The sequence below is a fragment of the Triturus cristatus genome, chromosome 3_1, assembly GCF_964204655.1.
Source record: "Triturus cristatus chromosome 3_1, aTriCri1.1, whole genome shotgun sequence".
Classification (NCBI taxonomy): domain Eukaryota; kingdom Metazoa; phylum Chordata; class Amphibia; order Caudata; family Salamandridae; genus Triturus; species Triturus cristatus.
Window position 1 is genome coordinate 786,532,700 of NC_140583.1, and position 13,981 is coordinate 786,546,680.

At 41.3% G+C, this 13,981-nt stretch overlaps 1 protein-coding gene across 4 annotated transcripts in view; it reads left to right on the forward strand.

The window, feature by feature from the left end:
* UBE2F (ubiquitin conjugating enzyme E2 F (putative)) overlaps positions 1-13,981 on the forward strand; it is a 1,125,427-nt gene that overhangs the window by 212,460 nt on the left and 898,986 nt on the right. For all 4 annotated transcript variants that reach the window (XM_085645042.1, XM_085645043.1, XM_085645041.1 and 1 more), the window contains one exon: positions 5,262-5,327. In XM_085645042.1, coding sequence (XP_085501168.1) covers positions 5,262-5,327 — 66 coding nt within the window. The remainder of the gene's footprint in view (positions 1-5,261; positions 5,328-13,981) is intronic.

A 13,981-nucleotide genomic window follows, 5' to 3' on the forward strand; every position in this document is an offset into this window, starting at 1 on the left:
AACTGTGGGATTGGACAACAGAACAAGGAATCTCTCTCAAAGCCGAACATGTTCCAGGTTTACACAATACTCTGGCAGATGCTCTCAGCAGAGCGACAGACAATTGCCACGAATGGGAACTCTATCAATTTCAGTTGAAGAGAGTGTTTGCTCTATGGGGGAAGCCAGCTCTGGACCTGTTTGCCACAAACAATACCAAATGCCTGTTCTATACCAGGAGGTATACTGTCCTGGGATCTCCGGGCAATGCCCTTTCGATGCGATGGTCCGTGATCTATGCCTACTCTTTTCCCCCATCCCATTGATTCCCAGAGTAAGGACCAAAATGAAGTTGGAGGGATGTCGCCGGATTCTAATCGCTCCCAGGCAGCATTGGTTTCCAGAACTCCTTCACCTGTCAGAAATTAGACCTATTCATTCGTCTGCAGTGGTCTACCCCCTCTTCTGTCCAGGGACAACGGTCAAGTACAGCATCCGGAATCCCTACATTTGCATACCTGGCTCCTGAATTCCTGGAATTCAAGGACATGAGAATTTCCTAGGAGTGTAGAGGCATTCTTTTAAAATCTAGAGCGTAAAGCACCAATAAGACAAACATGCTTAAGTGGAAAAGATTCTATGTTTGGTGCCATCGACATAATCTTCATCCATTTCAGGTATCCCCTCAACAGATTTTTACCATATATTCTTTCTTTGGCAAAATCAGGCTTCGCTTTCTCTTCGGTTAAAGTACATCTAGCCTCCATCTCTCTCTATAGAAGAGCTTCGAGAAGCACTTCTCTATATGCATCAAGTTTTGTCAAACAATTAATGAAAGGACTATTCCTGTTTTCCCACCAGTGCGGGCACCTCCCCCAGAATGGAACCTAAATGTAGTTCTCGCAAGCTTATGAAAAGGCCTTTTGAACCCATTCAAAAAGTTGATTTGAAATACCTCACATGGAAAGTCGCCCTTCTTCTGGCCCTTAATTCTGCCAGGAATTTTACCGAGATCCAGGCTTTCACAATCAAGAAACCTTTATTGATTTTTAAAGACAATGCTGTGATTTTAAGGACTAATCCCACGTTTATTCCTAATTTGCTTTCTCAGTTTCACCTCAATGAGCCAGTTATACTCCTGTTTTACTTTCCTCAACCTTCAACTCCTCCGGAACAGCCATCGCATATACTTGATGTCACACGCTGCCTTAAGTTTTATCTTCAAAGAACTAAAGACATTTAAAAAACCGATCAACTGCTTGTTGCTTATGGCCAAGGCAGAGAGGGGACTGCTATAACAAAAGACACTATTGCAAGATGGATTTCTGCCGCGATCCAATTCTGTCATACCAAGGCTAGCAAGTCTTTGAAGAGAATGGTAAACGTTCACTACTAGAGTGGTTGCAACTTCAACAGCCCTATTCGCAGGGGTGACGTTGGAAAAGATTTGCCGCGTTGCAACCTGGAATACCACGCATACTTTCACGCAGCACTGTTACCTGGATTCCGCACAGGATGCTGATGCAGCAGTGGGCCAGGCAGTACTTCGCCATCTTTTTCCGTTAAGGTAAGCCTCTTTCTTTTCTTTAGAAAGAGACTTCTGTTTTTTCTCTATGATAATTGCAGATATTATACTGTATAGGTATAAGTTTATATGCATATGTGAAGGAAATATGTACAGCATTTCTTAGTACGGTATGCCTTTGGTTACATTATTATCTTAAGTTTTTTTTATCCTCGTTATAGAGACGCGTGTGTATATATATATATATATATATATATATATATATATATATGTGTGTGTGTGTGTGTGTGTGTGTGTATATATATATATGTCTATGCATGCAACCCGATGGGAATTTTAATGGAGGAGGAAAAGGGTAAGCGGCTTCTACTAAAGATGGTAATACTTACCTGCACTACGACATCCAGCAGGTTTAGCGAGGACACGCCCACTGTGGCTTTATTGAAAACACCTGATATCAACACGCACTCAGCTCCTTTCCCCTGAATGCCAAACCAGTGACAAAGGGAAGCTATTCCCGAAACGCGTATGGAGGAATTTGGCGAAAGACTTTGCTGACATGGCCCGTTTCTAGCACGCTGCTGCCTGCCAAATAAAGAAGATTGAATAAAGCGTTGGGTGTGGTGTCTTCACTGTTGTGGCAGCTTCGTTTGGAATTTGTTTGTTTCATAAGTAACGTCCTCTACTAGGAACCTAAGATTTTGGTTTGATATGTGCAAGTCTCCCACCATCTGCAAGAGACATTCTAGAAAATTGGATGGTACTGCTTACTATTCTGATTCAGGCATGTGAATCTATGAAAGATATCCCAATACTGGATAAGAAAATAAGTTACTTACCTGTAACTATGGTTATCCAGTATTGGTATCTTTCATAGATTCACATGCACCCACCCTCCTCCCCATAGAGGCAGTTTCTGTTTCTATATCAGGACCATCACTTCTCACTTGTGCTGGGAAAATCTGAGGGAAACTGACTCTGCTGGGAAGATTATAGAACAGAGGTCTTCAATCTGGGGGGCCGCAGAGGCCAGGGAAGAGGGTCGCACATTCCCCAGCCTCACTTGTGCCTGCAATCCAAAAGGTTTACTTTCGTTTTAAATGAAGACAGCAGTCCTGGGAAGGCTAATTTAGATCTTTATCAGCTGAAGTTCCATCAATTGAGTCTCTTGTGCTGTGTAAAGTTTTTGTGCAGGGTGTGGGCTTGGCTGAGTGAAATGCAAATGTGCCTAGAAGTTAATCTACAAGTGTAAAGGGTGCCCTCGGGCTGATTCTCGCTTTATTGGATCAAATCACTCCAAGCTTTGTGATGACAAAGATTTGTTTTTTTTAGGGGTAGTGCAAAGAGTTAATAACTGAGCTGTGAAGTGTGTGCTTTCAATTTGAACTGCATTTACAGAGCTCTTAGTACCCTCAAAGGTGTGTTGAAGGGACAGTTGTGTAAAAAAGAAAATTGCATTACATACGCTCTGGTATTACTAAAATCTACATTTTGGAAGCACCAATTTATTGAAAAACTATTTGCATGTTTTGCAGCACTATCTTACACTGTGATGTCCTACAGTGTATTTCTCACTGAGTAACAATTTTTTAAATTTATTTTTCATTTACGCTGCCCATTATTTTAATGAAAAACCTAAAAAACATACAGAATATTTTGGTGCTTATTTATGAGAGGCTTTCATCACCAGAGCATCATTTTTTTTAATGCTCCGGCGGAGCAAGCATCTCAGCTATACCTATGAAACTGTGAAAAGTCACCTTGCATGGCTTTGCATGGCCTCATAGATATGGAGTAAGACATAGCAGCGCAAGCCACTATGTTGTCTTACTCTGCGTCAAGGAGGTGTTCTATGGGCTTTGTGGACATCCGCCAACTTCTCACACCCCATATTTTCAAAATCGGGTAAACCTGGGGCAGCTCCAAAAACTGATGCTTCCCCAGTGGAGGTGTAACTAGGAGAAATTTTTCATTTTTACTCGTTTTTACCTTATTCCATAAGTGCTGCATTCTGCAGCTCACATCGAAAGAGGAAAACACCTTTCGGGATTGTTGTCTTGAAGAAAGGTGCCCCTTCCTGTACAAAAACAATCCTGTCTATATCGGTGCTAGGCAGCAACTTATGCACCAACGCAAAGGAAAAGGACAGGAATGCACCGTATTTCATAAATACTGTGCATTCCTACCCTTTCACATCGGCATAGGGCAACGCAGCAAGAAGACTTGCGGTGCTGCCCTACTCCAATTCCTCATTAATAAGGCCCTTTGTTCTTAGCTACACCTTTTAAATACACCCCCACGCTCACTGACCTTTGGTTTGCTAAATACTTTAGTATTATTTCCCCACCGTAAAAATTATTTGCTGTGGAAATTGGGGGTGTTTATGGTTGTCAATAGTTGTCTATGATGAGATCTAGGTTGTAGAAATTTTCATCAGAAGGGGGTCCTTACGCCTATAAACATTTGACAATGGGGGTCTCTGCGTCAAAAAGTTTGAAGACCTCTGTTCTAGAGGGTGCTAATAGCTGTATGGCTGCTTTCAGCTTTTGGTCCTATTTTTGAAAAAAGACATGGATAAGTTATGATGGCATGGCTCAGGGCCATTGTAGCCTATGGCAGTTCTGGAATACTGCTTGTTTATTATACCATGGGACTCCCATCTTGACGATTGGGAATAATTCAGGCATGTGAATCTATGAAAGATACTAACACTAACCCTAGCTACAAGTAAGTAACTTATTTTCTTCTCCCAGGTTTCAGCCAGTATATATATATATATATATATATATATATATATATGAAACAACCAACACGTATAGACGTGTAAAGTGAAGAGCACTCCAGCAAAAATCCAGGGACAAAGTTTTTTTAAAGCATGAATGCTTTATTTGGCAAGTTCCCCCCGTGCTACCCCCGAAACGCTGACAGACGCGTTTCGCCGACTGGCTTTTTCAAAAAAAAAAAAAAAAAAAAAAAAAAAAAAAAAATATATATATATATATATATATATATATATATATTTAACACCAATCTGTATTACTTAATATTATGACAAATCTCAAATGTATATCTGACCCATATTGGTATTTTTTCCATGCCAGCCTTCCCTCTTAGGCTTGAACACGGTTTGGTGCAGTTCCCCGTTTGTTACTTTTTTTCTTCCATTTAGGACTACCAAAGGCATTCAAATGGATTATGGTTACTAGGCAGTTCAAAACTAGATTGTTTATGTGTAAATGTTTGGCCTTGTACCCTATTTCAAAGTTTGCTTGAAATATATCCACCCACAACTAGAACTTGTCTTATGACTTAACACCTACATTCTGCGAACAAACTCTTGACAGATAGCACCGAAAAGCTTTGGAAATGTTTTCATGCTGCCAGGAATGAAACGCGCTTACTCTAGCTAGATTTGAAACGTGGTTTTCTTTTTCTCTAAATGAATGTTTCACGAATATTACATACCATTACCTCTCCTTCCTTTTGTAATTATAGGTTTGCCATTAAGAGATTCTAGAGTTTGGCGCTTTCAGTTTGTGAAAAGGACCGGTGGGTGTGAGATTGTTAGGTTTGAATCTAGCACAGTTGCCCCATTTGTAACTATGTTTGCTTGAGTGTAGCTTTGTACATATTGAGATGGCTAAAGAATCCTACTGCCTACCCTTCCTTTTACATTCAGCTCCTGCTGCATAAATATTGATGTAGGTGATGTTTTGTTTTTCCCCTCACTCGTTTATCTTTTTTTTTTCTTTTTTAGGTACATGTAAAGTTGATTTCCCAGACCCAAACAAGCTCCACTTCTTTCATCTAATAGTCAGCCCAGGTAATTGTTCTCATGACTGGTTTCTAGCACTGTGAAAAGTATCAATTCCATTGTGCTGTGACAAAACTAAAATGGGCAGGAGTAGATTCTTTTGATGTACCTTCTATTTTGTCGCTGTTATGACTGCTTGAAATTCAAATCTGCTCTTACTCAAATGTTGGTAGCAGGACTGCAAATTTCTAATGAAGGATTTGGCCAACCAACACCAAAATCCTCATGCTGCCTTATATTCTAAATGCTTTGCTAATTGCGTCTTAATATACTATCACAAGTTCATGGCCTATCGACCGCTTAATTTGTTTAAAGAACCCTGCTACATGAGATTCAGGTGAATGGCTTTTTTCGATTCTTCAATCAATGTTCTGGTCGAAATTGTGAATACTCGGATGACTTGAACATAAATACTTAGGAGATTAAGGCTTCTTTCCCGTTATAATTGGGTTAACATTTTTATAAGCTTTTATGTCACCTAGGAATTCAAAGTTATTAGTAAATTAAAATGAATGTGTGTTTTCTACCAAACAAAATATTAGCGCTTGGAGAACCTCTCCCCGCACCCGTGCTGTTGGATTGTTCATCCCCATTTCATTATAAAGGCACACAGTGTATACTTGGCGTAATTAATCGTTCTCCGGATTCCTAAAAGGCTTATAACTAGCTTCTAACTGAGGGTGAACATGAAGATGAGCAGCTTCTAGCCGAAACAATCTTCAATTTAGGGGCATAGCTTCCAGTTGAACATATGGGTATTGCGCTTGTTAGAGAATCGCTTACCTGCTGAGCCAAATTAGGGATGTGGGAAGTGGTTGACTACAAAGTGAAAACAACCATTTTCAATGCAATCGGTCTCGCCTTTGGGGACCTTATATGTATTCAGCTATGCAACACATTAGCCTGGGTGCTGAAACATCTACTGTTCTTTAACATGGAGGGAAAGTAAGCCCCAAACTGCGTGACACGCCTGGTATGGGAACACATGGAGAGAAATATTGCCTTTCAGCAAGAAATGGTATAGTCCAAAGCTCTGTTTTTAATATAAAATCTGGGCCTTCGGTGGTCATATCACTGAAAATACAAGATTTGAAAAAAATATTGTCTACGGGTGCTCGTGGAAGACAATTTCTATGGACTGGAATCTATGAATGCTAAAGTGATTCTGGTATTTTACTGACCTCTGCTGGTCATTTTTTATCAAGAAAGTTAAATAGAGGCAGTTGCCCAAAAAATTAAAAAAAGAAAGTCCCTCAGCAGAAAGCAATTCTGTTATTTTACTGACCTCTACTGGTCCTTTTCTATTAAAACTGTTAAATAGAGGTAGTTGAACTGAAAAATGTCCCTAAGCGGAAGCAGACCAGTCCTAGGGCTGATCTCCAGAGCCCGCAAAGTGCATACACATATAAGTATATACTAAAGTATAAATAAGAGGTCTCCAATGCTCGACCTAAACATATTTGAATATTTCACCTGCATGCCCTTTAGGTTGTTCTTACATCAAGGAAATGCACCATAAGAATTCAATGGGCGAAAAGAGGTCTAACAGTAGCCGTGAAAAAATGAAAAAACCTGGCTTGGTGGCAAGAAAAATGGAACATATCTATGATGTGGCAAGCTCCAGAAAGAATTTTACAATGCACGAGGTGGCATTTTTTGCCTTTGAGGGCCCATTCAGCTTCTTTCCCAACCAGCAGTTAAAACTGTACATAATATTTTCAGAACCCTGTAATGGTGCAGGATTGTTTGATGTGGTGATCATAATTCCATAAATCATGTATTTGTGTATGTCATAGTGATACTGTGAATATTGACAATAGCCAATAGTTTTATTTTTTGTATAGTTAGGATTTTTGGAATTGGGTGTAGTTTGACACTTTTTATCGGGTACTAGTTGCTAGAGGCATTCACGCCTAATTTCTAAATGGTGCACTAGTTCTCTAATATTGAAGTGCTGATCCAGTTCATTCTTCCCCTTTTACTTTGACGTGATTGGATTTACCAGTTTGGTGTTTATCAGCAAGTGGTTATTTTTGTGGGTAAAAGTAGGTTGGGCTACATAAAGAGCTATGATTGAAGGGTGTCCGTATTGGTTAGTTTCCTCCTATGAGCCTTCCAGGCACATGGGCTAGATGTGCAAGTGGTTTTACCATGACCCTACAATGCCAACTCCCCCCTCATTCCTTGTTGTGGTGGCTGATCTGGCTTGAAAATGATGGAAAGCAGGAGACGACTAATAATGGATCAGGACATGGTGTTGCTGCCACTAGTAGAAGGAAAGATGATGGGGGTGGGGGAGCAGGAAAGTAAAAACTAGAAGTAGGAATCATGCAGCTGCTGGAATAGAGGAATGGGAAGATGTAGGGAAAGTGCAATGGAATGATAAAAGGAAACGGTAACTTGGAAAGAAGGCTTTAATATACAGAGGTAGTAGCAGGCGAGGGAGTGAGAACTACGCCATAGAGATGCGAGACGAGTAAAATCAATAGACATGGTTTTCAAGAGAAAATCAGATCCTTGGCTGACACATGGACTGATTGACCATGGTGTCAAAACTTCCCCATTTAGCTGCCATATCAGGTATGATACACTCACAAGGCCAATATATGAAGCCAATATTGTGAGTGAGAAACTGATACTGGTGTGCTGCGCAGGTTCTTTTTCCATCCTTAAAGGAGAAAAATCATGTCTCCTGTTCTTGATTTTGTCTACAGTTTAAAAAAAAACTTATTATTGAATGTTTATCGAAAATGTAAAACAAGCCCCTGGCACATAAGCACTCAATACAATACATCAAAGCCACTATGGACCAGGTACCGTTTTTCATGGTATGTCATGCAAATGCTCTTTTTAACAAATGTTAAGCTCTCCCCCTGGGTCTCACGTTGTTGTGGGAACAAATGAGCATATCTCGCTGTCCGAGGACCACTGCCTGAGCTGGCGTGGTTCAAAATGAATCCTTTAGTATCCAGCCCAGTTTTCTCAATGTTGTAATATTCTGTCTGCATCCCCTGGCCTGGTACACCATATGCTCCAGATCCAAACAATAATCCATACCCTCTGCCCACCCATCTAAGTAGAAACAACAAGCCTTTCTACTTTCCCTTTTTTGAAATACGCATACTCAGCCAGAGCAGCGCCCTGTTATGTCTGTCCACCCCCTCCCCCTGTACCCACTCATCATCCACAATGTGCAGTAGAATCATTTTTGGCTGCCTGGCAATCCTCCAACCCATCACCACCCCTAGATGCTCTAGCACTTCCTCCTAAGATTATGACGTAGCCAGAAAGTATGTAGTAAATCCCCAGTGGCGTTCTTGCATTGCAGGTAACACCCAGAGCAAGTCCGTTCCAATCTGAACAGGCATGCTCTTGAGAGGTATGTATTTATTTTTATTTAATTATAAAGTTTTATATAGCGTGAACATGATCCCGAGGGATATCAAAGCGCTTTACAATTACGAAGGTCCAGGTTAGACAGGCGTCAAATACATATCAAAGGAAACCATTACATAGGGTTCAACACATCACAGTAGTTAAAAACAAACAAAAACAAAATATCGGGACTAGGAGGGGAAGAAAAGATTAGGTAAGTGGATATAATACATCAGTACAATGGATGAGGGTGAAGGTCCAGTATCTTCAAGCAATTGATCGGAGCCCAATTAGGATAAGAACTTGCACATAAGCAATCGTTTTACTTTCATTTTGAAGGCAACCGTGGAGGTGAGTCTGCGAATTTCAGGAGGGAGAGAGTTCCAGATCTGTGGAGCGGAGCTGGAGAAAGCTTTGACAAGTTATCTTTTTCGAAATACCTGTGGTTCTAGCTTTTGGCATAGGTACTTGGGGGTTTTGAGATAGAGAGCTTTGTGAGTCAGGCAGGTGGTCTTTAGCTGTATTCTTGCTTCAAAAGGCAGCCAATTTAGAGATTTTAGGACTGGGGAAATGTGTGCAGATCTTTTAGTGCCCGTGGTCAGTCTGGCTGTCTCATTCAATACAGCTTTAAGTGGGGCCAAGGTATATTTAGGGAGACCACATAGTGTAGCACTGCCCTAGTCTAGCCTCCGTAACACCAGCACTTGAACAACCTGCTTGAAGTCAGCTTGTGGGAGGAAAGGTTTGAGATTCCGGAGTAGTCTCATCTGGTGATTCGCTCTCTTGCAAACCTTACTAATGTGGTTCTTCAAATGTAAGTGTTTGTCCAGGGTGATTCCAAGCTTTTTGGCTGAATCAATGATGACAGGGGGGGTAGTTTAAAGCAGTGAGATGGTTCATCCAGAGGTCTACTTTGGGGGTATGATTCAGAGGAGAAATGAGCAAGAATTCGGTTTTGGAAGTGGTGAGTAGAGGTAGTTCTCCGTTAGCCAGTTTTGAGTGTTCATGAGGGTAGTGTCGAGTGATGTGAGATTGTCAGGGGAGGAGATTTTCAGGTAAAGTTGCGTGTCATCTGCATACACATGGAAGAGAATGTTCGTTGAGTTTAGTGCATTTGCAAGTGGTTCCAAGAAAAGGTTGAATAGTATGAGGAATAAGGCGGACCCTTGTGGGACACCCATGGATACAGGCGTGGGCTGGGATAGGGAGTGGTTCACCTTTATTCTTTGGGATCTGTGATGGAGGACGGACGAGAACCATTGCAGCACCAGACCAGAGAGGTCCATCCTGGGTTCCAGAACCAATAGTAGGTTGTCGTGATTTACAGTGTCAAATACAGAGGAAAAGTCAAGGAGGATCAGGAGGCAGGATTCGTTGTGGTCGAGCATTTTTAGAATGTCATCGAAACATGAATGAGAGCCGATTCAGTGCTATGACCGCTACTAAAGCCAGATTGGTGAAGATCTAGGAGTTGGAAATTTTCGATGTGAGCACAAAGTTGAGATTGGACACATTTTTCAAGGAGTTTGGCCAGAGTAGGGATGTTGGAGATAGGGCAGAATTTATTAAGGTCTGCACTATCCGCATTAGGGTTTTTTTAAGATAGGGGAAACCTGAGCTGCTTTTAGACAGTCGGGGATCGTACCTTGAGACAGAGAGGCATTGCAAATCCTTATCGAGAGAGGGGTGAGGACTTTCTTGGTTTCTTTGAAGACGGAGGGTGGTAGCGGGTCATTAAAGTGATTGGATGGGTTGATAGTCTGAAGAATTTTGTTGGTCTCTTTCGCTAAAAGGAGTGAAAGTGTCCCAAAGGCATTGTTTTTGGTGCTCAGACTAACTGGATCGGGCAGTTCAGTGGGGGATAGGGATGCGCAAGGCAATAGGATGGTAAAGAGGCCTTTTTAGATTCCAGTTCGATATTGATGAGTCTCGATTTCTCAGAGAAAAATGTAGCCAAAGCGTTGCAAGAGGGTAGGCTGTGTCCTGGGTCAGACCGAGTGGGCGTGTCACACGATTGTTTAACAATTTCAAAAAGTTTCCTGGGACGATTAGAGGCTTGGTTAAGTTGAGATCTGAGGTAGTCGGCCTTGGCGCTCTTGATTTGTTTGTTATAGGAGCTCCTTACCGTTCGGAGGACTTTTAGCGGATCCGAGGAAGGGTTGGATTTCCAAGATCGTTCAGTTGCTCTTAGGTTGCGTCGTTCGCAGTTTAAGTTGTCATTAAACCATGGTTTCGAGATTTTTGTTGATGCATTTTTTTTGTTGGATCTGTGCAACGGAGTCCATGATACTTGAGATAGTAGAGTTGTAAAAGTCCGTGAGTAAGTGAACCTCTGGCTTGTCAACTTGGGCGGAAAGGGCAAGTTTACATTGGGTTGCTGTATTGATATGTCTATGGTCCCTTTTACATACCTTTTAGCTTCTTCGATTGAGGCTTTCTCGCGGACACCTCCTGGTTAATGTAAAAGAGGATGATGTGATGGTCAGACCAGTCGCAAGGGGAGAGTGTTGAAAGTACGTTCTCCTTACGACATAGAGGTGTGGAAAACTTGTTTAATTAAGAGTTACAGTAGATCAGCATCAATGGTCTCCTCTCACCACGACCTCCCACTTCTGTCTGACCACATTCCCCACTAACATTCCATGACATCCTCAAATTCTATGCATAACATTCTTAGCTGGATTACAACACATCCCCTTTACATGAAGGAAAATGATACATAAAGAAAACTTAATATAAAAGTAAAAACAGAAATAACAATAATGCAGTCTTACAGCAATAAAATACCTACTAAAACTTTAGCGTGACTAGAGCACACTTATCTTCTATTTACCCCAAAGAGACTCCAAACCAGAATATCAATTATTGTACTATATAATCTTTGAATCTCCTTGGCAGATGTGTTGTAATCTAGCTAAGAATGTTATGCATAGAATTTGAGGATGTCATGGAATGTTAGTGGGGAATGTGGTCAGACAGAAGTGGGAGGTCGTGGTGAGAGAGACCGTTGATGCTGATCTACTGTAACTCTTAATTAAACAAGTTTTCCACACCTCTATGTCGTGACTGGCGACGAGGATGGGAATTCACTTTCTTCTCATCACCCCCTTTGCAATTGTTGAAGGGATGGAAAATACCTCTTCTTGGGTGCAAGAAATGAACAAAGGGGGTGATGAAAAGAAAGTGAATTCAAGTGAGGTTCATGCCCTAATATGTGAAGAAAGTTCAACGAATCCAGAAAATGTAGCAAAAATTAATTTGTCTGAGAAGTTTAAAACCTCTCACAAAGATCCAAAAGCTAGTGGTGTCTCGAGGAATTTTCCTACTAAACCTGACAATGAAGTTCGTTTGAACTCTCATACTACTAAGGGTGATGTAGAGAAAGTTAATAGAGAGCAACCCAAAATAAAGTGTTACAGGTGTGGAAGCACAAGTCACTTTTCAAATTATCCGCATTGTTACGCAAAAGATTCAATTTGCATGAAGTGTGGAGTTAAAGGTCATTATGCTCGTGTATGCAAATCAAACAGGATTGCAGAAAAGAAGACGGAAGTGGTACGCACTATAATCTTAAGTGTTGATGAGGAGAGTGGAGGAGTGGATGCTGGGAAATTATCTATGCCGGAGTGCAAGATCTCTGTTGATAGTTATGATTTCCTAGTGCTGGCTGATTCGGGTTCTCCCTTCACGATGATTGGGAACAAGCAATGGGACGAAGTCGTGGGGTTGGATAATGTTACACTTTTTCCTCCTGACATCAATCCTGTTAGTTATGGGGGTACTAGGATCAATGTTTTAGGATATGTTGAGGCTTGCATCCAATTCAAAGAACGAAATACAGTAGGGAAAGTATGTAGCTGAACGGGGTGACAACCTGCTGGGATGGAGACATCAGAGGGATCTAGGGATTATGCTTAATCCTAACGCCAAAGATCCCAAGGACCAAGTAATGTTAATCGAAGATAGAAATGAGTGTATAGTTGGAAATAAAAAAGATAATGAACATTTTGGAAGATTTCCTGAGGTTTTTACTGATGAATTGGGGTGTCTGAAGGGGTTTGAACATCAGATTGTTCTCAAGGACAAGGCCACGCCTTGTGTTCATAAGGTGAGGAAGGTACCTAACATGATGGTGGAGCCTCTCAAGACCGAACTCAACAAGCTGTTGAATCTCGGTGTTATTGAAGAAATAGAAGCCTCAGAGTGGTTGGCACCCATTGTTTTGGCCCCGAAGGATGGTGGGGCTGGGGTTAGGATGTGTGTTGATTTGAGGAGCCTGAATGAGTGGATCTGGGTGGACAGACAACCTTTACCAAACATCTGAGTCGTTCAGTATGCTCAAGGGTGCGCGTATTTTTAGTCATTATATTTGTCATCTGCTTATCACCAGATTCCCTTACATAAAGACTCGAGGCATCTTACCTCGTTTGTGACACCACTTAGGGCCTATCGGTTCCTGAGAATGCCGTTTGGTTTAGCCTCGGCTGCGGCGTGTTTTCAAAGGATAATGAAGAAAATATTAGGTGATGTGAAGGATATAAGATGACCTATTGATTTATGGTAAAAATAAGGAAGGACGTGATAGAACTTTGATTGAGGTTTTGGAGAGACTCAAGGAGAATGGTTTGACTGTGAAAAAGGAAAAATGTCGCATTGGTGTCCAGACTGTTACATATCTAGGTCATGAGATTTCAGGTGAGGGAATTCAGCCCAAACTTGAGCTTGCACAAAGTGTGGTCAGAGCCCCTATGCCAAAAGACAAGGAGCAAGTAAGATAGTTTTTGGGTCTTGCTGAATTTTACTCCTAAGTTTGTCAAAGGATTTGCGTGTGTAACGGAACCTATCAGGGCTCTGCTTAAAAAGGGATCAGTTTTCGTATGGCCTGAAGAGTGTCAGAAAGTTTTGAGATTATTAAAGGGGAGATTGGAAAGATGCCCACTCTTGGACATTTTGATGTCAATAACAAAACAATTCTGACTATGGATGCCAGTCTTAAGGGTTTGGGGGCTGTCTAGTGGTGGATGGTGAGCAGAAAACGGTGGCTTTTGCTTCTAGAGCTCTTAGAGATGCTGAGGTCAATTATTCGTGCATAGAAAGGGAAGCTTTGAGTTTGTTCTGGGCTGTGCAACATTTTAAGTTTTATTTGTGGGGAAAACCATTTTTAGTCAGGACTGATAATCGTCCACTTGTGCAAATTTTCTCTTGCAGACATAGTGAACATATTACTCCCAGAATTAAACGATGGAATGAAGGATTGCAGGAGTACAACTTTGTGGTGCAGTATATAC